The sequence below is a fragment of the Nycticebus coucang genome, chromosome 3 (genome assembly GCF_027406575.1).
Source record: "Nycticebus coucang isolate mNycCou1 chromosome 3, mNycCou1.pri, whole genome shotgun sequence".
Classification (NCBI taxonomy): domain Eukaryota; kingdom Metazoa; phylum Chordata; class Mammalia; order Primates; family Lorisidae; genus Nycticebus; species Nycticebus coucang.
The window spans coordinates 33,974,484-33,998,923 of record NC_069782.1 but is presented as its reverse complement, the minus strand read 5'-3'; the positions used below and the strand labels follow the sequence as shown (position 1 = coordinate 33,998,923).

The 24,440-nt window shown below is 34.7% G+C and overlaps 1 protein-coding gene across 7 annotated transcripts in view; it reads right to left on the bottom strand.

Moving 5' to 3' along the window:
* Positions 1-24,440, bottom strand: part of CEP290 (centrosomal protein 290) — a 108,021-nt gene that overhangs the window by 10,116 nt on the left and 73,465 nt on the right. For 6 of the 7 annotated variants that reach the window (XM_053583689.1, XM_053583686.1, XM_053583687.1 and 3 more), the window contains 9 exons: positions 18,851-19,064; positions 17,771-17,908; positions 16,310-16,531; positions 15,855-15,977; positions 12,900-13,045; positions 12,451-12,606; positions 7,218-7,341; positions 2,432-2,566; positions 955-1,041 (listed from right to left, as the gene is read on the bottom strand). In XM_053583689.1, coding sequence (XP_053439664.1) covers positions 955-1,041; positions 2,432-2,566; positions 7,218-7,341; positions 12,451-12,606; positions 12,900-13,045; positions 15,855-15,977; positions 16,310-16,531; positions 17,771-17,908; positions 18,851-19,064 — 1,345 coding nt within the window. The remainder of the gene's footprint in view (positions 1-954; positions 1,042-2,431; positions 2,567-7,217; positions 7,342-12,450; positions 12,607-12,899; positions 13,046-15,854; positions 15,978-16,309; positions 16,532-17,770; positions 17,909-18,850; positions 19,065-24,440) is intronic. The other variant, XM_053583692.1, reaches the window with a different exon arrangement.

The following is a 24,440-nucleotide window of genomic DNA, read 5'->3' as shown; positions in this document are numbered from 1 at the left end:
CTATTTATTACTTAAAAAGTTTTCAACAGGGCGGTGCCTGTGGCTTAAAGGGGTGGGGCGCCGGCCCCATATGCCAGAGGTGGTGGGTTCAAACCCAGCCACGGCCAAAACTGCAAAAAAAAAAAAAAAAAAAAGTTTTCAACAATTGAGTAAAATAGCATGCTTAATTCTTTTGCATTTCAGTTAGTATTAATTCTGTGCAATAAAACCGCTGATATATAAACTTTTACATCACTTTAGTATATTATTTTCATAATTAGATAGAAAAGATTAACACACTTTCATTTATGAAACAAATGTTTCCATCAGCAAGATATTTTTTCTAAATTCCTAATAACATTTGTAATATTTTCACTGAACCTATCATATATTTAACATTATGACCTGAATAAATTTGTACATTATTATTGCTTCCATTTGTGCCACTGACCAACATGAAATAAGAGGAGCTTAAATCTTTGGCCTTCACCTTGGAAGTAGTTTTTATTTATTCATTATATAAAGGAAATTAACAGTAACACAGGAAGAAAAATACAGGAATATAAAAGAAAATGGACAACACATTTATAAAACATCATACCAAGAAGCTGCTGTGGGTATCTTAAAACAATAATTATAAAATGGTAGAACTAAACCATGGAATAGTTAACTATTACCTCAATCAACAGGAGGATTCCTGGAAGTTAAATGTTTTCAAGGTGTGGAGGGACATGCAATGAAAAGAAAGATGATGTGTAGTCCAAGTGAAAGAATAAACATGTCAGGTATCAAAGTCTATGAAATATATTAACCTGAGGCATAGAGAAAGCTTAATCATGTTTTACACTATGGATGCAGCAGAACAAAAGTTGTAACTAGTGAAGGCGTATTACTAATGTTATATTTAAACTTTCCATTTCTGACTTACTGCTTCTGAAACCAAAACAAAGGTATTGCATCTTTTCACATACTTACCCCTCTAACTCGGCCAAGTTTCCTTTCAACTTCTGCTTTTTCTTTCTTAAGGAATTCATACATTTCCTTTAAATCGCTTACTTGATTCTAAAAGATAAAGACAAAGATAACAATTTAACATGGCTATAATCACTGAAATGGAAAGGCAGAAAATCCATTTGAACTATCACTCTCTTCAATTGTATAGCCAAGGTAAAAAACTAGGTCTCTACATCAACAAGGAAGATTTTGAACTAAGATATATATTAAACTAATGTAAGAATATTTTCTAAATGAAATGTCAAGAAATACTTTCCACATCATGGCCTTAGTATACAATATAAATTTAGAACTTTGATTTTAACTGTTTCATAAATTATACCTGTAGAGCCTTATCCATGCTGTACAGGAAAAAAAGACAACGAATCTTTTAACACTGGTTCTATCAGTATAAAAAATCAGACTGAGAAGCAGGACACAGTTCCATTATATCATGACACTGGAATTAACAGACTGCTAATATTCCACAATAGAAAATAAAGCTGAAACAATTAGCTAGCCAAGAGAACAAAAGATTCCCATAAGTAAGATTTTGGAAACTAAAGATAAAAAACTTAATATCAGGGGCGGCGCCTGTGGCTCAGTTGGTAAGGCACCAGCCCCATATACCAAGGGTGGTGGGTTCAAACTCGGCCCCGGCTGAACTGCAACCAAAAAATAGCTGGGAGTTGTGGCGGGCGCCTGTAGTCCCAGCTACTCGGGAGGCTGAGCCAAGAGAATCGCTTAAGCCCAGGAGTTGGAGGTTGCTGTGAGCCGTGTGATGCCACGGCACTCTACCGAGGGCCATAAAGTGAGACTCTGTCTCTACAAAAAAAAAAAAAAAAAAGAAACTTAATATCAGAATAAATAAAGTTTCTAATATAAATAATTATCCCAATAATTTTAAAATGTGACAATTGTTACTGAAATATACCAAGTATCCTTCTACCTGGGGACATTTTAACTTGGTATTTCTCTTGCCTATGACTCTTGCTAACATCTGTGTGGAGTACTTCCTTATCCTCCCCATAGTTGTTTGTTCATGTCTCTTATTAAGGAAGCCTCCCTTACTACCCCATTTTAAATCATACCTCTCCTTCCCCACATCCTCCGCCTTAATCATGCTTTATTTCTTCCTTATCACTGGCATCAGCCGACATCCTATATACCTAACTTGGTTACTTGTTTGTTAGCAGCCTTCTCCACTAGAATGTAGTTCTATGAGTGGAAGGGTTTTTTTTGACTGCTGCTTCTCAGGAACTAGAAGAGTATTTGATATAAAGTAGAACCTCAACAAATAAAAAATGGGCAAATAACTTTATTAATAATAAACTTTATTAATGTGATATTTTATGAATATGCATTTTTTACTTATTTTCTTCATAAGGTAATATAAGTAAATTTAACTAAGGGGGTTGAAGTTACAGGCATTAGATTTCCTAATTATAATAAAGTTTACCTTTAATCTTGGCAAATCTTTATTTGCTTGTTCAAGTTGAAATTTCAGTTCAATATTTTCAGTTGATAACTTCAAGTTTTCTCTCTGAAGTTCCTGTTCTCTTTGACAATGATCTTCTGACTCTATTCCTGAAGTCTTTATAAAAATGATATTAGTAACATTTTTAAAGTTTTATAAATAAAAACCACAAAAGACATAATGGATAGAAAACATTCTATCAAAAGGGAACTTTTCCCCCCAAATATGAGAATATTATTGAACTCTAGAGAAAGCCAAAAATGGAATATAAAACTTCCATGATAAAAGATAATCTTGTTTTTTCTGATTAAAATAGAAAGCAAAGTCAAACATGGCTAAATAATGTCCATACATATGCTTTCATGTATAATCTCATAATGGTTAAACTAATTTATGATGGTTTTGCTAGTCTAAAAGAAAACACGATTATTATCTGGTAAAGGTTGAATTGCATTCCCCACCATCACCAAATTCGTATTTTAAAGTTATGATTCCCAGTACTTCAGAGTATGACCTTATTTGGAGATAGGGTCTTTACAGAAGTAATCAGCTTAAAATGAGGTCATTAGGTGAACCCTAATCCTATATAATTTGTTTCCTTATCAAAAGGAAGAATTTGGCAATCAGACATAGAGATATATGCATAGAAGAAAGAAGATATAAGCAGACAGGAAAAGATGCCTGTGTATATAATGTAGATATATATATATGAGCTAAGGGAACAGGCTTAGGAAAGATCTTTCCCTCACAGGCTTCAGAAGGAACCAACCCTGCTAACATCTGGATTTTGGACTTGCAGCTTCCAGGACTGAGACCATAAATTTGTATTGTCTAACCTGCCAAAACTGCAGTACTCTGTTATGACAGCCATAGTAAACCAATATGCTAGGCTACAAAAACTACACTCAATTTTTTACTCCTTCAGAAAGCTTTTCCTTATTCCTTGCACTAACATAATTGCTCCCTCCTCTGAAATCCATTAACACAATATTTGCATTTCTCTTGATGTGAATCCTACCTGGGGTTATTATTTATGTTCATTTTTACTTCTTATTCTAAACTATATGTTATTTGAAAGAGCAAACTATGCTTGATTATTTGTCTGTATATATTGGGTAGAATACTATCTACATTATAGGATTGCTAAAGCATCGTATTAAATAATTTTCTAAAATTACTCTGCATGATTTTAATTTTCTCTCCCTCATCCTTTCTCTCGATGGCTCAATGGGCTATAAACAATAACTTTACCAACATTATAGTTCTTGAAATAGAATATTAAATACTATTACATATTAATATGGCTGTATAACATCTTTTGAATTACCAGTAGGTTAAATACTTTACATTATAGTTCTGATATATATACCCTTAAGTTAAGAAAAAAGTAAAGAAACACAAATATTTTCTTAGGTAAAATGTAGTAAAAGTAATTATAAAATAACCCACAGAAAAGTAAAGAAATTTCTTTCTTTCTTTCTTTTTGACATAAGAATCCATTATGTCGCCCTCGATAGAGTGCTGTGGCATCACAGCTCATAGCAACCTCAAACCCGGCTATTTTTTTGTTGCAGTTGTCATTGTTGTTTAACTGGCCCTGGCTGGGCTTGAACCCACCAGCCTCGGTGCATGTGGCTGGCACTGTAACCACTGTGATATGGGTGCCGAGCCAAGTAAAGAAATTTCACACAGACATTATATTGTGACCTGAGGCGTAGAACATAACACTGGCAGAATGTCCAGGTATATGTGTCTCCCTGATTTTTGTATGAGAGAACATGTTGTGAACATGCGCAGGAAACAGATAGACACTTCTGTTAATGCCTTTAAAGCATAGGAGTTAAATTTTCACTTATACAGACAACCCAGTATATATTCCAATTCCTCTACAATTAGGTTAACACTAAGCAAATTCTGCTACTTAAGTTGTCAGTTTTTGCATCTTATAAATGAAGGCAGTAGATAGGTTAAGAACAGGATTTATAAAAATTATTAACTCTTAGTTGACTCTCCTTAAGATTATTTCTGAAGATTAATTTCTTCAGACATGGAAATGCTGGAGCTTTTCTGCCTCCCTAACTTCCTCTCCAATCACCTGTGAGTATCAATAATGGATAGATAAAAAATATACCAAGTTTCACATTAGAGGGTAATTCTACCTTATGAAAGTCTCACCTGAGGATATTTTTTAACATATTTTTCATGAAAATACAGATGCATTTTTTCTTTTTTTTCTGTAGACCTACTCTGTGCTCATAGATGTAATAATTAGATAAATGACATTTGATTCAATATTTCCCTTCTATTCTCAGAAAAGATTTTTTGAAATTTTCCAAATTTCTGAAAAATAAATTCTAATGAAACTCTCTATTCTATGATGATAATAAAGAGAATTATTGTATAAAGAACTTCATGGGACTTCCAAATTGTTTTAAAGAAGAGAAATCCAGTTAAAAGGCATAAACTGCTTGAAATTAAATTCTAAGTAGATGGAGTTAGAGATAACACACATGGAAGCTTTGAACTCTTCTTTATTTATTATTGAATGAAGAAATAAAAAAAAATTATGAACCTGGATAAGGAAATGAAATAAGAATTAAATAGATTTCATCCACTTTCTCATAATATATAAATAATTGATTTTAGTTGATACTTTGAGAATTTAGATTACTGAAATACCTGAGGGGGAAAAAATAAAGAAGAAAAAAGATAAATGCTATTTGATTTCAATTGAGAATAAACTTTTTTATTCTGTATTTCAATGTAAACTGACCCAAAGTAGTGTGTATGTGAAGAGTTCATAAATTGTAGAGTTAGACATGGATTTAAACCCTGGTTCTGTAGTTTCGTGAGTTTCATGATTACTAGGGATACACTCATTCTCCAAGCCTCCTCTATAAAACAGGAATAATATTCTGCAAATTATTAACAGAAATACACTTAAGAGACAGAGCCCAACACAGCATAAACAGTAAAACATGTTAGCTTCCTTTTCCCATTATTAATAAAAATACCATCAAAGGAACTTGCTATACATCTTAGGATATACACAACATCGTAACAAGCTTCTACTGGTATGATTCACTGCAGTGAGATTTTACTTGTAAATACAGCATGCTGAATTTGAAATTTCAAAGGCAAAACAAACACCTCTAAAGTGTCCTCTTACTTTTGTTATTCATCTAATATAATATTTTCTAAATAATACCAATGATAAAAGAGAGTACTAAAAAAGAAAATGCATAAGCACTAATTTTTGTGAGAACTAGTCAAAAATTTGGGCTTAAGAAGAGTTGACTAATAGTTAATAATTTTTATAAATCCTACACACCCATTTGTACTATTTATGTACATATTACTCATACTACTTGCTATAAAAAAAACTGTTTAACAATGAAGGACTGCCCTGTATTCAAACCAGGGACATTTCACTTCTTGGCTAAACTAATAATAGTTGTACATCAGTTTCATAACTGGCCCACACATGGCTTCAGTGCATCAGCAACTGTGGCATCAATGTGGCCCTCCACAGCAGATCCTCCTGAACCCGTGCAGTTAGGACGCACATCCTCAGCTGTGTGTCCCTTTCCTTTTCCTTGCCTATCTTATTCTCTTCCTCATTTTACGTTCCTCTTTCTCATTTTCACAATATTCTTCCATAATTTTCTCAACTTTAGGACTGAAAATCTGCCAGGTTACCATTAGCGGACCTAAACGGATTTGATTTATTGTTTGGTCTTGTCTCCTCAAATTTAATTAACTCAGTGGGATCTACAGTATCTTCTGTTTTTCTTCATTATTGTAATACCATAGAATATTTCTAGGTACCCAATGATGCAAGTTGTCACTGGGCTCTATCCTCTTATTTTTAATTTTGAATATAGTTATGAGTTTTTATTTTTTGTTCCTGAAGAAAATACTGTTTTTTGTGAAAACATTATGCCTACATTTATTAATATTGGTAACAAGGGTAGAAAGCATATGTGTGTCACATACCTGATTCTGCTTGAGGTAGAAGAAAAGAAACATAAAAAGAAAAATAATAACAAAAGTACATTAAGGTTTTAAAATAATTCTACATTATTGATTAATGAGTTTTTATAAACTAAAATGTGTCAGACATATTTGAATAGAAGTAGTGCTGGAACATATTTTCCTATTTCATTTAAATGTATGCTCCTGCCATAGCAAATTTCATAATAACGTTATTTAAAATTTCTATTAATAGAATCACTTGTAAACATTTTACACAAAGGTTAAGAATTTTAAGTTTACTGCTATGATAGAGAAGATTGAGGAAGTTATTATATATCACTGTCTAGTTAAAAACAAAGATGAATCTGTTATATTAATATTAATGAGAGGTATTTAATGTTTCTGGCTATATAAAGAAGCAGACTTCACTTTTTATGTATTTAAAAATACATAAAGTAGCATTTCTTCTTTTTCTATTGTCTATAAGATTTGGCATGATCTATTTTTTAAAATTATCTTTTATTTATAAACATTAGTTGTCTATTTTTTGAGACTTAAAAAAAAATAATAAGAAGTTAACTGATGACTCCATACTGAATTTCAGAGGCAAAGCATTCTATGATAGACATACTCTGATTTGACAAAATGAATGTTACTTTTTTTACATTATTATTATTGCTTAATATTTCAATGTAGCAATTGTCTGATTCCTTTTATGTTCGTTTTATTCTATTAATAAAAAATAAATAAATAAAAATAAAAACAGAAAAAAGAAAACAATACATATACTTACTAAAGGCCTAGAATATGAATCCTTTGAAAACTGTTTTTCTAAAGCATGAAGTTTTTCTTGGAGGTATCTGTTTTGTAAATGTAAATCTTCTATAACAGAATCTCGAGGAAGAGCTTGGTGGGTCCTATGAACAACAATCACAGACTCTTTACTATTCAAACTTCAACTTTTCCCTATTTTATTATATTAAAATACAAAGAAGAAAGAAAGGAAAATGCAGTATGTTTTACACTGTATTAATTTAAAATTCCTCAAAAGTTCTCAATTTATAAAATATACATTAGGACATTCATGACAATTCTCTATAGAGGATTCACTGAAGGACTTTTGAGTTAAAAAGTATATTTTGATTTATTGAAATACATTAACATTTTAAAAGAACAGTCTCTCTCTATATGGACTTCTGTAAGATAAACTAAAATACCCACTATTTTTAAAACATTATATAATAATTGCATAATAGCCATGTCCTTCTCAAGAAACTCAAGAATCTAAAAGGCTCTTAATGGTTCCAGATAACAACCAATCCTTCAAGCCTAAACTCACTTGCCTGGCCTACAATGCCCTTCATAGTCCAGCACAGCCATCTCCACCCAACCTGATTATCCAGGAGTCTTATCTCTACTGAAGCAAACAAATCCACTCTTACCCACACGTGAAACATTCACTCTTGCCTCTATGCTAGGGTTCCCCTTTTTGATTTGTTCTTTCTACATTTAATGTCTGAATCTGATTCAAAAAATTCAGAAATTCAAACTTCTTGAATTAAGAAAGACAACAAATTCAATCTCTTCTATATAGTCTTCTCTAATTACTTTAGTCTATACAGATTCACATTATTAGAAAAAGAAAGAGCATCTAAAAGTATTAGCAGGTTCAAAATGAAAATGATCCTTGTGAAAACTGCAAAGATGAATGAAAGAGTTTTGTTTTGAAGATGGGTTTAGATCAAGAAAAACAAGACAGGGAAAGAAAAGAGCCACTGCTGGAACCAGACAGTAACTACAAACACATGAGAAAGAAGAAAAGTTCCTCAATTATTTTTTTTCTTCTCTATCAAGGAAAATTCTAAAGAATTTAACAAACAATAATTTAGAAGAGGATAGAATGTAGCTTAGAAGCCCTTGAGAGTGTCCCTGAAAGAATTTCAACTTCATATGTTCACATCACATTCACACTGACATGACAGTAGACATTAGAGGACTAATGACAATTTTTAAATATTAATAGAAAAAAAGAACTATAAATTTAAGAAGGGTAAATATCCTCAAATCCAATTATTATAGGTAGGTACCAGGCCTTGACAATGATCATTAACTTGATTACAGATTGTTTTTAAGTGCTCAGAAGAAATAACAAGTTATGTAAAACTAACCTAAGCTTATCTTCAAAGAAATCAATCAAATAGAAAATTAACTGATTTAATTTTTTGTTTTTAAGACATGTTTTCATATTACTTTTCATGACCATGACTATTATCAGAAGACATAGCTTAGAAAGAAAAAAAAAAAAAAAAGAAGAAAATCTCAAAGGCTCCATTAAGAAATGACATAGGGCAGGGAGCAGGAGATGGATGGGTGTCAGTTCCAGATACAATGGACTAAACAGTCAGTCTTGTCTCTACTAAATGTGTGGAGCAGCTGTTTCAGGACCTAGAAAAGTAAATACAGTAAAACCTCTGTAAGTTGACCACCCAGGGACTGTAAAATACTTGTCAATAAATGGAGTATACGGAGATGGACAACACAAGGAACTAGGCCGACTGTTCTGCTATGTACAAGTGGTACATGTCTGGTCTATGAAAATTAGGTCAATTTAAGGAGGTGATCAAGGTAGGTCAACTATGGAAATTTTACTGTATTTGAAATCTGAAGGTGGGGGGTCTAAACTAAGGCTTCAAGAAAGCCTTCTAATTCTAAATAAGTAAAGAGAAAGGAATCTTGTAACACAGAGAATATGAAAATAACTCATTATTTTTTTCTTCTAACCATTCTCTCGTGCCCCAACCCTCAAGCAATCCCATGGAGATGGTAACAGAGGCTGTAGTGGGAAACCACAGGAGCTGATATTTTAAGGAAGAGAATCTTCTTCCCCAATTGGCAGAGCTGTAATGCTAAGGGCATAAAGAAAAAGTAGTTTTGTCACCGCCACCCCTTTCTGCTCTTCTGTCTTGTTTGGCTGCAGAAGTGTGCAAATGCAGATTTCTGTCCAGAGTACCAAAATGAGAAGCCCAAGGGCAGGAGTGCGAAGCCACCACTTTACGGCCACATATGTTCTGGGTCCTCAAGTGCAGCCTTTGACTGAGTCCAAATTTTATAGAACAAATTCTTTTCACACTACAGTTTTGTTCATGTTTTACATTTTTGTTTTAGTTTTAAAATGAATGTATCTAAAATGCCATGAAATAAAATAAGTATCAACCAAATAATCCTCTCCAATTGACCAGGACAATTAGAACATTGTAGGCATACTGGCTAAATTGACGGCTGCTACACTCACGATTTAGTTTCTATTTCCCCCACCTGACTGGCACCACTACAGCAACAGGCCAGTTGGTGAGATTTATGGGGGTCAAATACACGGGTCTGTTATCAGCTTTTAACAATTGTGCACTGTGCTTTTGTTTAAAGTGGAATTTGTGATCAACTGCACAGCCCCACAGTACTTTTTTTTAATTGTGCTGTTTAACAGCTCATCTTGTCAAAGAAGACCAAGAGAATGCTAAAAGAAGAAAACAGATTTTTTTTAATGAGAATTGGGAAAAACATTATTTTGTTTCTGTTAAAGATGATTTCCTTGCTTTGTGACAGTGCAATATCAACATTAAAGAAAGTCAATGCTCATCAACATGATAATGCTCATAAGGACCACAAATATTTTGAATGAGAGGGAGAGACACAAAAGGGCAAAATGAGTAAATTAAAAGATGAAATGTAAAAGCAAAGACAATTCTTTCAAGCAGCAATATGACCTGGAAATAATGCCACTGAAGAAACAAAGTAGTTTATATGCTTGGGACCAAAGGGAAGCTACTAGTAATGTAGAAATTGTGAAAGAATGCACTGTCGAAGTTGTAGGATCCTTAGACCCCAATAATGTTTCAAAGTACAAACAACTGCCTCCTTCAAAGAGAACCGTAACTGATAGGCAGCAGGAATTAGCCTTAAACTTACAGGAACACCTTTATGCAATATTTGGGAGGAAAATAAATTTATTCAATTGCTTAAGATGAATCAACTGATACTACTGAATCGGCACAGGTTTTATGCTTTATTTGGGTCATAAAAGATTTTCTTTGCTATGAAGATTTATTCACTTTGGGCTCTCTTACAAACACAGGGAATAGATGTTTCAGCAACTTTGAAGATAAATGCCCTGAAGTTGGCCTGAATTGGGTAAATTTACTGAGTGTATGTAAAGATGGTGCACCTTCCATGATAGAAAAACATAAAGTGTTTATTGCACAGATAAAAACAAAAAGTGTCAACAGATCCAGATGTTCTCATCTCTTTTTATTGCTGCTAAATCAGCAAAATCTCTGTGCTAAACTCCTATTTTAAGTGACACTTGGCAACAAATTATAAGTATTTTTAACTACATTCATGCAAATGCAACACAGCAGCATCTTTGGTTTAGTAATATGCTAAAGGTGAACTATGAGATATTAAATGTGGATTTGCCATATCGTTCTAAAGTGTGTTGGCTATCTTAGGAACAGGTGGTAGCCAATATTTTATCTCTGTGAGAATAGATGGTTAAATTTTATGAAGAACAGAATCGGCAATGTGGATTATTGAAACAAGATTTCTATAGGAATGTAGCATTTCTGTGTGACATGTGAAGTCGAATGACATTTCTTTGCAAGGTAAAACTACATATGTATATGATATATGGAAAAAAAACTCCCAGCATTTTGAAAAAAATTATCTTTGTCAAAACATCTATTCAAAAGGAAGTTTCTGATGAACATTTTCTCCAATTAGGAAAGGTGATTAATGAGCAGGATGATATATGCCAATCACCAGAAAAATATCCAGCTTTTATAGACTTACTAATTAGACAACAACGAAAGGTTCACGGATTTTGAGATTCTTGACATTACACTCTTATCAGCATTTCAGCCTCACCTAGCTGATGTCACCAAGGCACCTAAAGAACTACAGATGGAAGTGATTGCACTTTCTATAGAAGATATTTTAAACCCATTGTCTGCTAAGAAATATCCAAATAAAATATGGAAAGATGCAGTAGAATAGCCATAGCTTTGGCAATAAGCCCCCAAAATGCTGTCTTGCTTTTTACCACTTACTGCTGTGAATCTACATTCTCCTAACCCAAATCAACATGCCCTTTAGGTCACAAATTACTGATGCCCATCTAGAGGATTAACTGAAACGGTGGACCTGCACACTGCAACCAAATATTCAAATACTTTCCAACAAAAAGTAGACACATCAAAGTCATTGAAAGGTTATTAACTTTAAAATTAACAAATAATTTTCATTTTTTGAAATTGTTAAGTACATAGTAATTAGATTTTTACAAAACAATGTACATTTTTAAGTATATGTAAGTAAAGTTTCTTGAATGTGGCCTTATTTAATAACAGCTAAATTAACGGTGGCCTGCTGACATGAAAACGTTCCCCATCCCTGCCCTAGGGAAACAGAAAATATAGAGAGATCACAGAGAGAAAGGACCTCAAGAAAGGGACCCTGCAAAGGAAGGCTGTCAAGTCGCTCATGAACTTTTGGGTTCACTCTTGAGCTGCACATGCACGGACCTTATCCTAATCAGAGAGCCAGAGTTTCTGAGAACTGAATGAACAGAAAATAGCCCACAGGCCAGATCATCAACGGAGACATGCACAGGCATGACACGTGAGTAGTACTGTGAAGGCTCCGGAAACGGAACTGATGTTGGAACACAAGCCCACAGGAAGCAGGCTGGAACTTACAGCCTGAACATAATCAGACTAGCTGCATGATAAAACAAAAATATCTCTGATTTTCTATAAAATTTAAACAAGACCTAGAGTCTCAAAACGTAATATTTAAGAGTTCAAGAACACAATCCAAACTTACATACCATACAAAGAACCAGGAATGTCTCAATTCACATGGGAAGAGACAAACAACTTAAGCTTAAAACAAGACACATTTATTTACATTTCTGTGAGTCAACCAGTTTTTCTTCACTACAACAGGTAACACATTTCCCTGTTGTAACTTACCTCATATACAGTATGTCATTCTGTAAGTCAACATTTCTCTTCTTTAACTCTTCCAATTCTTTTTCTGACTCCAAAGCGCGTACTCTGATAACTTGGTCAACAGTCATGCCGGTCGTCTTTAGTTTCCTTTGCAAAGTAAGTTTCTCTTTATCAACTCTATGGAATATAATACAAAATCATAAATATATACCATTCATGTTTATCTTGTTCAATTACTTACTCATTACTAGACCAATATCTAATTTAAGAACTTACCTCAAAAGGACAGGAAACTCCATTTATAATTGTTAAAATAGTTTTAAAGAACATTTTAAAGGAAATAAAACATAGATAATAAATGATCACTTAAACTAGAAAATTTCTCATTACTGACTATGATAAAATCAGACAACTTCCAGGTCAATAAAGGTTTTACACATAACTGAGTTTACCATGAAATTTAAACTCACTTTGCAAAAAGGTCCTTCAAAGTACTCAACTGCTTCGTCAGAGAACTGACCTCCCCCTCTTTCTCCTTTAATTTGCTTCGCACTCCTTCCATTTTGGTTTGCCATTTTTTACCTTCTTCCCATCTAATTAATTCTTCTCTAGAACTCTGTAAACAATAACAAAGGTTAATCACTAATATTATGTTTAATTTCCTTTTAAGATTTATCAATTACAATGTACCTAGAGAAATGGTAAACCAATACCTTCTGGAGAACATGTAAATGGGTTCATTTAGGTATACAGGCTGAGCATTCCTTACCTGAAATGCTTGGGACCAGAAGTGTTTTCAAATTTCAGATTTTTTTGTGCGATTTAAAATAGTTGAATATATATATATGTACACACACACGTACACATATATGAGATATCTTGGGGATAGGACCCAAGTCTAAATACAAAATTCATGTATGTTTCATCTTTATACACATACCAAAAGGCAATTTTATTCAGTCTTTTTAGTAATTTTGCACATGAAACAAAGCTTTGTCTGCATTTTGATTGCCAGTTGTCACATGAGGTCAAGTGTGGGATTTTCTACTTGTGGCACCATCTTGGTGCTAAAAAATATCAGATTTTGGAGCATTTTTGATCAGATTTTCAGATTAGAGATGTTCAACCTATATAACTCCTAGAATCTTTAGGCATGCCAAGCTATTAGTAAAAATGATTTCTAGTCTAAGTACATTTTATTCTATCACATGACAGATAAAATTCTGGGGGACAGTTTTGACTCTTATCAACATCCTTAAATAGTATTTAAATATTCTATTATAGACTACAGTAAGCTACTAACCCAAGAATCTCAAGTATAAATGACCAACCCAAACTGTTACCCATTATAGTCTTCTAAAATCAGAGCTCCCACAAGTCTTTAATGCATATTACTTTACTCATTCAACAGATATTTAGTGCTAACACATACCAAGTAGTACTCTAGGTACTAGGAATAGACACAATGAATATATCAAACAAAAATATATCTTCATGAATTTTATAATCTAGTTTACGCTGGCTGGTTGGTTGGTTGTGTAGACTGGGAGAAAAGGAGTAAATATAGATAATAAAACAGGAAAAAATCTAAATATATTTTGTAGTAAGTTAGCTGGTAAAAAGTACTTAAAAAAAAAAGAAATAAGAGAATTAGGACATTTCAGGAATAGGTGTCATGTTTTCTTTTAACTGAGATAAAAGAGCCAAGAAAACCTGTGTAATGCAGGATGGTCCCATGCACTGAACAATTTCCATTTTTTTTTTTTGGTTATTCATACCCTTACAAATTCTTCTCACATAAGAACTCATCTCCGTTTCATATATTACTGAATAATTAGTGTATGGTTTTTATTATACACTAAATTTTCTAGAAACACAATTGTCTTATAAAAGGTACAGACACTGTTTTACTGAGAACTGTACCAATAGCTGTTCACCATTTTTGGTTTTTGTTTTGTTGAGATAGGGTCTTGAGGGCAGTGGCATCTTCATAGCTCACCGCAACCCAAACTCCTGCCTCAGTTTCCCAAATAGCTAGAATTACAGGCCACCAGGCCAGTTAATTTTTTAATTTTTTTTATTTTTTGTAAAGACAGGGACTCGCCATATTGCCCCAAGCTGGTCTCAAACTCCTAGCTTCAAGCAATCCTCCCACCTCAGTCTCCAAAAGTGCTAGGATTATAGGCATGTGCCACTGAGCCCACACTGTTTACCATTTTGGAAATCAAATTACAAACGGTAATAGTAGCATGACATCAAAGTTGCCTATAGAACACATTTTTATCAGTCTACAGTTGTAGCTTTAGATTCATATTAATATCACGTAAAGTTGCAAGCACATCACTAGTTCATTTTGTTTTCTATTTTAGTCATGCTAAAGCATTTACATGTTGAAATATGAATAGTATATAAATACATTATTTTAAAGTTATTTTCCTTTTATGTTCCTCCCATATGTAGTATATTTCACTTAGGATGTATATATAATGGCATTTTTGAAATTATGTAAGTAGGTAGTTTATATTAACTATGACTATTATTTGGAAGAGTAAAGAGAATATTATGGAACATTCTATTTATGATAAAAGAGAATGTTAGGTCTGAAGGAGTAAAAACCATGGTTTAAAGTCAAATTCCCAACTAAGATTAGTTACCATATCAAAACTATCTTCTCTAATACTGGCGAACTATCTTCTCCAATAGTTTTCTCAAATACTGGCCAATTTTTACCTCATTTGTACTCCCAGAAATGTAAATACTAGTTTGGGGACATAAGATATACAGGTAAATAATTGTACAGTACAGATCGTTTTGTTGGGCTGGGGCAATTCTATCCCACCTAGTATTATCTGCTAAATTGAGCCTGAAGGAAGCAAGGTCCAATTTAAAGGTGAACGGAAAAATAACAAAGGCAATGTCACTAGGGGTATGTTCTACACTAAGGGACATGAGGGGAGAAGGTAGGATGGAGAGATAAGTTTTCTTTTCATATTTTCTGTACCAAAATCCTAAAAATTTTCATTCATTCGACAAATACTGAGCATCTACTATGTGCCACAATACAGCAATGAACAAAACAGGAAAGGTTCTTGCCATTAAAGCTTACAATCTAATAAGGAAAAACAAAAAAATGAACATACAGGTAAGTAAATATCTAGTATGTTCAGTTAGAGTCTAATGTCAGAAAGATGATATGGAGATGATGTAATAATTTCCAAATAAGAGTTGCATTATAGCTGCTTCCTTAAGGAGACAACAGTAAATTCCTCAAGGACAGAAACTTGCTTTAGATCTCGGTTACTCAGTACTACTTATAATATGCATCAGGGCCTCAAATGAATAAAGTATAATACCTGTTCAGCCACTACTTATTTAACTTAATGTATCTTATATATGTATATTAATTAGTATGTTTCTTCACATACCTTTTCTTTTATAGGTTTTGTGTCTATTTCATCCGCTTTTCTTTCCAGTTGGCTTTCTAGGTTTTTTACTTTCTTTTGGAGTTCTTCAATTAAACTTTGTTTATTATCTACCAAAGTCTTACCCTGAAAAGTTAAGGGTATCTTTATATCTTACAAATAAATACCAAACAAAATACACAACAATGCAATTATAAAGCTTTTGTGAAGTTATTGCTGCCCATACTTTCTAAATGATACTCTCAATACATAAGATAACTTGGTAGCTGCTTTTGCATTTTAATGAAAAATGCTACAACTATAAGCACAACATTCCTAAGTCACTAAAGGAATTCGTTAATCAAAGTGATTTGAAAGCCAGTTTTAGCAAATATCATAGACGAAATTATAGAGCAGGAATAAACTACTGTCTATATTTTGTAAATCAAAGGCATTCTCAGAATTAAATATAAAATTACCTGTAATCCACTGGCTAATCTTTTGATTTGCCTTTTCAGTTCAGTATTTTCTTGATCAATCCCATCTTTCTCTCTAAGTATTTTATTATAGGCTTTTTGGTTTCTTTGTAGCTCATTGTTTAAGTCATTCAAATTATCAGCTAGTGAGTTTTCTCTATTTTTACTTGTTTTAAGAGCTTCTTTCAGTTTTAAAAGATTTTCACTTAAATCTTCAATTTGTGACTAGAGATAAAAGTAAAGTCTTATTCATGAATCTTTATTACGTACCAATAATAAAAGCAACATAAAACAAAAAGTATACCATTAACACTTTGAATTGAAAGAAAGTTTCAATCTAAATTTTTAAGCACACAAGGAAAGAAAACCCTACAAACCACACATATTTTTTCACGTTCATGTGAAATGAACAAAGTCTACTTTGAGAAAAAAAAAATCAAGGAACAGTCTAAGGAAATTCTTCTTCAAAAAACACCCAGAAACAAAATTTGATCACATATGCAGATGCTCATTAAGGCTAAATTAATTGAAGAAACAAGCACATATCAACATGCATGGCAATGTTTGTAACACTATGGAGCATAAGAGTGCTATAAAAACATCTAATAAGATGTGAAAGGATAACTTGTAATAGTAGACAGTATGTATTAGACACCAGAAAGGAGTTCCTAGCTGTCCTGTTCAGTGACAGTGATGGGATCATACTGTGTGATTCCAACTATAAGACATTCTGGAAAAGGTAACACTATGGAAAGATCACTGGGCAGCGCCTGTGGCTAAGAAGTAGGGCACCAGCCCCATATACCAGGAGTGGCGGGGTCAAGCCTGGCCCCGGCCAAAAAAAACTGCCAAAAAAAAAAAAAGAAAGATCACTGGTTCTCAGGGATTCGCCAGGGTGGGTAGAAAAGAAGGAACAGAAAGAGCTCAGAGTATCTTTTGGGTAGTAAAAATACTCTGTATGATACTATTATATAATGATGAACACATATCATTACACATTTATCTAAACCCACAAAATACACAACACCAAAAACTAAACGTAATGTAAACTTGGACTTTGGGTGATTATTATATGTCAGTACAGGCTCATAAATTGTATCACATGTACCACTCTGGTTGGGGATACTGATAATGGAAGAAGCTATGCACGTGTGGGGCAGAGTATATATGGGAAATCTCTGTACCTTCCTCTTAATTTTGCTCTGAACCTAAAACTGCTGTGGTAAAAGTATATAAATAAAAATCCTAAGTAAAATTTTTCTTAGAATTTATTAACTCATAATGTCCCACCCTTCCTAATCCCCAAGAGGATAATCAGTACATGAGGACCTTGAAGATAGTTACTGTGCAAAAAAGTGTGTATGTAAGTCTATCTGTCTACTAATAATTCATTAGAAATGCCAATTCTCCTGTCATAGGAATTATCACAAACTTTGTTACATTAATGCATGTGTTGATGTTCACCTTTAGCTCTTTAGTATGTCGGTCAACGATTTGTTGAATGTTGAGATGTGCTTCTTTCTGAGAAGTTGCAGAAATAATACGTTCCTCAGCTGCTGCTGTCATTTCTGCCCGGAGTTCCAAAAGTGCTCGACTTAGTGCCTTAAAATTATATCAGATATAAATGTAAGAAAAATTGAAATTTTACATGAGGAATACATAATATAAAAAAACAAGCTTTTTACTTTCTGCTATTTTCCTAAAATGGTATGTGTTTAATCAAACATAATTCACAAATTAACCCAACTTTTTCAAATAAATTTTCTTTAGTAATTATACGCAATTCTTTCCAAATTGAATGTAAGAGCTGAAAATCTTCAGTGATTTTAAAAACTCAAACTAAGAAATCTGTGCTACAAAAATCATACACGTTTTATTTTCAAATATCCAAGGTTAGATATTTAAATTGATCATTTAGTATATCCTTCCATGTGAAATTAATTGTATGTAAACAAGGTAAGTTACACCCTAGAAAAGTCTCAAAATTGACCAATAAATTTCATGAGCTAGTATAAAAAAATAGCAGCACCTTCTAAATCGATTTGAGTATATCAAAACTAAGATGAAGAAAACCCCTAATAAATCAGGTAATCCACTGACCCATTCCTTCCCCCTAAACCATCCCTGTTTCCATCTTCTTTAATCTGTCCTCATCATATCTTTCTCAATTCCTCAAATTGTTTGAAATTGTTCAACTGGTCAAAATAGCCGCAGTAGCATAAAATCTCAGTGAAAATAGAAATAAAATAATTAAGATTTCCTCTTGTTTATTAGAGATGATCCACAAATCAGATGGATGACAACATATGAAGATAAAACAGATTACTTTTACTGTGAAAAATAGCATTTAATAATGCTATTTAAAAGAATTGATTTGAAACTGTTTAACAGCATAAGACAAAGCTCATATTTTTTATTACAAGAGATTTATACTACCATCTGTTATACATTTATAAATCTCTAAAAGTAATCTATCAATATTGCTTATAAAAATAAAAATATCACGTTTTCCCTAAATGTTGATAGTATTCTGTTGTTTCTTACTTTCTGTTGTTTCTCTTTCAAGGCCAATTGGCTCTTCAGCCGATCTACTAGATTTCTCATGGTAGTTGTTGGAGCCCTGGAATTTGCTTCTTTTTGAGCCTGAAGTTCAGATTTTAAACTCTGTGACTCTTTCTGTGACTGGGCGAGAAGACACCTTAAATCTTCTACTTCCGCTTTTACTTTTTTCATTTCATCTGCATGGTTTTGTTGGAGCCTGATGTAAAAATATATATATATTTATTTATATATAAAACACACATACATACAGATGTTAGTGGTTCTGTAATACCTTAACTGATACAAATTTCACAAAGAGCAAATGTGCAGTCGTAAGTATCCTTATAATGTAAATATTGATACAGACACGCAAATCCAAAAGAACAATTGTTTATTCCATTTAACTACCCTCAAACTTAATATAAAATAGAAATTTTTCTTCTCATTTCTGCCTAATAGTTTTGACATCAATCTCAAAAAGTTACTTTGTGGTTCTAGTCAAACAGTGTGTTGAGAATGAATACAACAGCATGTTCAATGGCTCCTAAAAGATGTGACTGCTTCCTCCGTATCATTGTTTCCCAACCAGGGCACTATCAACATTTCTGACTAAACCATTCTTTATTACTGGAGATGCTGTCTTGTGTTCTGTGCTTTGCAGGACACACTAGATGCCAGTAGTACTTGCTAGCCAGAAGAGTCAAAATGTCTACAGAAATTGCCATGTCTCCCAGAAGAGGAAGGGGGGGCAGAATTAATTCCCATATTTGAGAAGCACACCCTAAATTAACATATTACAAGTACAAAATATAAACTTTCACAGAAATCATACATATTAACGTTTATAGTTCAAATTTATGAGTATTATATCTATAGGTACATACATGGAAATGGATACTATCAATATACTTAGTTAATTCAATTAATCCCACTGCTCATTCAACATTAATAAGTCAGACAAAATGAATTATATTCAGTTCACTGTGGAGAAAGACAACACATCTGTATTAAGATTAAATTATTAAACTCTGACTAATGAGAGGGAGATTGTGTTAAGACATGGACAAATGTTAAACCCTTTTGGATATGATCCTTTTAGCAAAACTTAAATCTATCTTTAAATAATCATCAAATTGTGAAAATATCCAGTTTTACTAAAAATATCACAGAAATATATAATATCTAAGATACATTAAAATATGCAAACAAATGTGAATACAGAGAACACGCATATAATTCAGGCTAAAATGACAGTAAGGTACAAAATAATGACTTCATGTGGCAAAAAAGTCACATGTAAAAGGTATTTTATAAGATGATTATTATTTTTATACACAGGCATTAGATGCAAAAGCACAAGTAATTTCTTACCCAAAACATGACATAAACTTACTCTACCAAAAATAACATTTTGTATAACATTTAATATAGTAAGCAAAACAGATTGAAAATATACCATATGCTGTTGCTAATTCTCTTTTGGAGCATAATTTCTTAAAAGTGGCAGCTCCTTAAAAAGCAAAAATATTGTTAATTTCAGCAGAGGCATCTCGGATAAGTGAGCAATGAATCAAAGGGTCTAACAGGTGCTTCAGAGTTGGAATAAGTTTTCTCATTTTTCATTTCAGAAAATTGAGACTTTGAGAGATAATTCTATGATGATTATAATCTACATAACTATTACTTATTTTAGGTTTAACATCTATGTTGTTATAAATTGGTTGAACAATGTTTAGAATCTCTAATACAGGAAATGCTGTGAACGTGCCACTGTCGAGGGGGAGGGGCAAGATAGCCAACTAGAAACAGCCTCCGACAGAAGCTCCTGTCCAGAGAGAAGGATAACGTCCAGAAAATATCCAATTAAACTGAAGACAGGGAGCCCAGGCAAGAGAGAAGTCAGATAACTGCAGGTCACCCCTGCTGAGGCAAGCTGCGACTGCAAGACAACAATCTTCAGGTACAAAACTCAACCGAAAGGAAAAGTACCCGACCCCTCCCCCAAGAAAGCTGCAGGTTCTTTTTTCCTTTTCCTTTCACTCTTCATTTGCACCTGTGGGTTTTCTACAGGCGAGCAGTGAACTGAGGATCTCTTGTCTCAACCCACGGGTGTGAACAGTAGGAAGCGGCGACTACTTCCTCCAGAGGGACCCTGAGGTGACTCTGAACATTCTCTTATCAGGCAGAAAAAAATTGAACTAACATTTTCCCCACCATTCTGAACTTCCAGTCCACCCTTCCCCCATCACCAGATAAACCAGATACCTAACCCCTGCAGAGACTGAAGGAGGAGACTCATGAGCAGTGCCTCCCCCTCCCAGCTTGCCTGACGGAGAGCCGAGCCTTCCACCCGGACTAACCTGGAGCCCTGCACCCAAACCCTTCCCCCACCCTCCTTGTCTCCAAGCCGCACCGTGGGTCCCAATCTCTGCCCCCCGTGCCTTCCCTGCCTCTGCGCCGTGCCCGCCTGCTCAGCCTGGAGACCCGCTGCAGCCAAGCACCGTGTCCCGCCTATCCAGAATCGCCAGTGGAGAAGTGTTCTTGCTGAAGTCACAGGGCGCTGGACACTGCCAGAATCGTGTACAGCTTACCGCTGCTGCCAGATCCGTGTGGAGCACATTCTGGAACTGCTCCTACAGCCAGAATTCTCTGGCTTTGACAGTGGCAGAAGAGCTGTGCAGGGGAACTTCCCACAAAGATCCACCAACAATAGAGTAATCACACCAGGGTCTAATCTTGGAGAAACACTCTCCCAGCTTTGTGCACTGCCAGAGGAAACCAGAACTCACTCTATAGGGATATTGGTGCTACAGAGTGACAGGGGCAAAGGCGCGGTGGCTGAGGAAGATAAGCATTTGCTGGCCTGGTACCCCCAGGATTAGACTGAGCCCAAATGGAATACTTGCCAGTGGCTATTGAACACCAGAGGCAGGCACGCCTCAGCTCCCCCAGCTGGCTGGTAGCTGAGAGCAGTAGCCGGGCCTCAGGGGTATTGACCTTCCTTTAACTCTGACAGGCGCTAAGCCCTGGCACTTCACATTATTGGAAAGAGCAGGACTGCAGCCCTACAGGGTCACCAATGATTGGGCATGAAAAAGGAACAAAGTGGAGAAAGAGACTCAGCCCCCTGGTCCTACTGTGCTACCAGGTGGGCCTTTCCAACTCCGAAGAGCACCGGAGAGAGCCAAATCTGAGCAGCCAGTAGACCTCTGCTATCTAGCTGCTGGAGACCTTTCAAACTCTCCCACCTGAGAGTTTGTACTGACTGAGTCAATTGGTTCGGAACCCCTAACTTGGGACAATCACCCAAGGACCCTCTCGGTTGATACCCTGGCTGTGTAGTAACAGGAAGGGTGTTGTCTGGGGAGGTGGGGCTTCTTAATTGCTTGTATTTCTTCACGGCTAAGACTTCACCAGAGTCATTAATCCACCAGGATCGGACAAGAACCAGTTGAATACGAGACTGAGTCACCTAAGCCCACCACACCAAGCAGGTTTCCCCAGCCTCAGACTGTAATACTGTATGGGTCCTTTGCAAAGCTAAAGAGGAAAAAGCTGCAGTCATCAGTCCCAGATCCTTAACAAAGGGCGGGTTAACCACAACTCCAGGAAACCCCAAAGCAATCTCACCTTACCAGACCACCTAGCCAACAGTGAAAAACAATCATAAGGTGGAATCAGTGGAAAAAACTCTGGCAACATGAACAATCAGAGTAGATCAACTTCCCCAAGAAATGATAAAGCAGACACAGCACAAGATCCTACTCACAAACAAATGGCTGAGATGTCAGAAATCGATTTCAGAGTTTGGATAGCAAATAAGATCAACAACATGGAGGAAATGATGAAATTAGAATTTAAAGCAGATATTCAAAAGATATCTCAAGAATTCAATGAATTTAAAGACAAAATGACCAAAGATTTTGACACATTAAAGCAAGAATTTGCAGCCCTCAAAGATGTAAAAAAATACAGTAGAATCCCTCAGTAACAGAATGGAGCAGTTAGAAGAAAGGATCTCCAATACTGAAGACAAAGCTTTTGAATGCTCCCAAGCACTCAAAGAGGAAAAAAAGTAGAGAACAAAAACAGATCATTCTCTCAGAGAGCTCTGGGATAATTCAAAGAGGTCTAATATTCACCTTATAGGAATACCTGAAAGTGATGAGCTTGCTGCGAATGATACAGATGTTTTGCTTCATGAAATAATTAAAGAGAATTTTCCAGACATGCCCAGAGATTCTGAAATTCAGATAGCAGACAGCTTTAGAATATGGACACGACTCATCCCAAATAAAAATTCTCATAGACACATTATAATTAATTTCACTAAAAATATGAAGGAGAAAATTCTTCAAGCTGTAACACGTAAGAAAACCATTACATACAAAGGGAAGAACATTAGAATGACTGCAGATCTCTCCACTGAAACCTTTCAAGCTAGAAGAGGGTGGTCATCGACCTTTAATCTCCTTAAGCAAAATAACTTTCACCCAGGATCCTGTACCCAGCTAAACTGAGTTTCATCTATGATGGAGAAATTAAATACTTTAATGACATTCACATGTAAGAAATTTGCCATAACTAAACCGGCTCTTCAGGATATTCTCAGACCTATCCTCCATAATGAACAACACAATCCTCCACCACCAAAGTAAAATCACTAAGAAATTTTTGATCAAATTCTAACTTCCATAGTGGCGAAAGGATTACAAATGTCCACTGGACTTCCAAAAAACTCGATACCAAAAACTCTGTCTGGTTTATCATTACTCTCAATAAATGTGAATGGCTTAAATTGCCCTCTAAAGAGACACAGGTTGGCTGACTGGATACAAAAAAATCAGGCCAGACATCTGCTGAATTCAAGAATCTCATCTTACCTTAAAAGATAAACAAAGACTCAGGGTGAAGGGATGATCATCTATAATCCAGGCAAATGGAAATCAGAAAAAAGCAGGCACTGCAATTTTATTCACAGATACAATAGGCTTTAAACCAAAGTAAGAAAAGACAATGATGGTCACTTCTTATTTGTTAAGGGAAACACTCAACATGATGAGATTTCAATTATCAACATTTATGCACCCAACCAGAATGCGCCTCAATTTATAAAAGAAACTCTGACATGAGCAACGTGATTTCCCCCAGCACCATAACTGATGGAGACTTTAACAGTCCTCTGACAGTGTTGGATAGATCCTCAAAAAAGAAGCTAAACAAAGAAATTTTAGAATTAAACTTAACCTTTCAACATTGGCATCTAATAGACTGTGGAGGGCTGACACCACAGCATCCATTTTGTAGGCCAAGTGCCATTTCCTATACTAACAGACTTAAGTTTCTATTTCCCTGCAAACGCTAGGCCTCTTCTTGTAAATCATATGAGCGAAACTTGGAAACTTGCCGTTGGGAATTTTCCGCTGCAGCCGGGTTGCTTGGATACCCGGTGACGCAAACTTCCTCTTTCACCTACCCTTATATACCCTGAAAAAACACTGTAATAAAGGAGACTTGATCAGACTCCTGTCTTGTCTCCATTCTTAATGCCTCTTGCCCCTTCCCATTCTCACCCCCTCCTCCAGGTATCTCT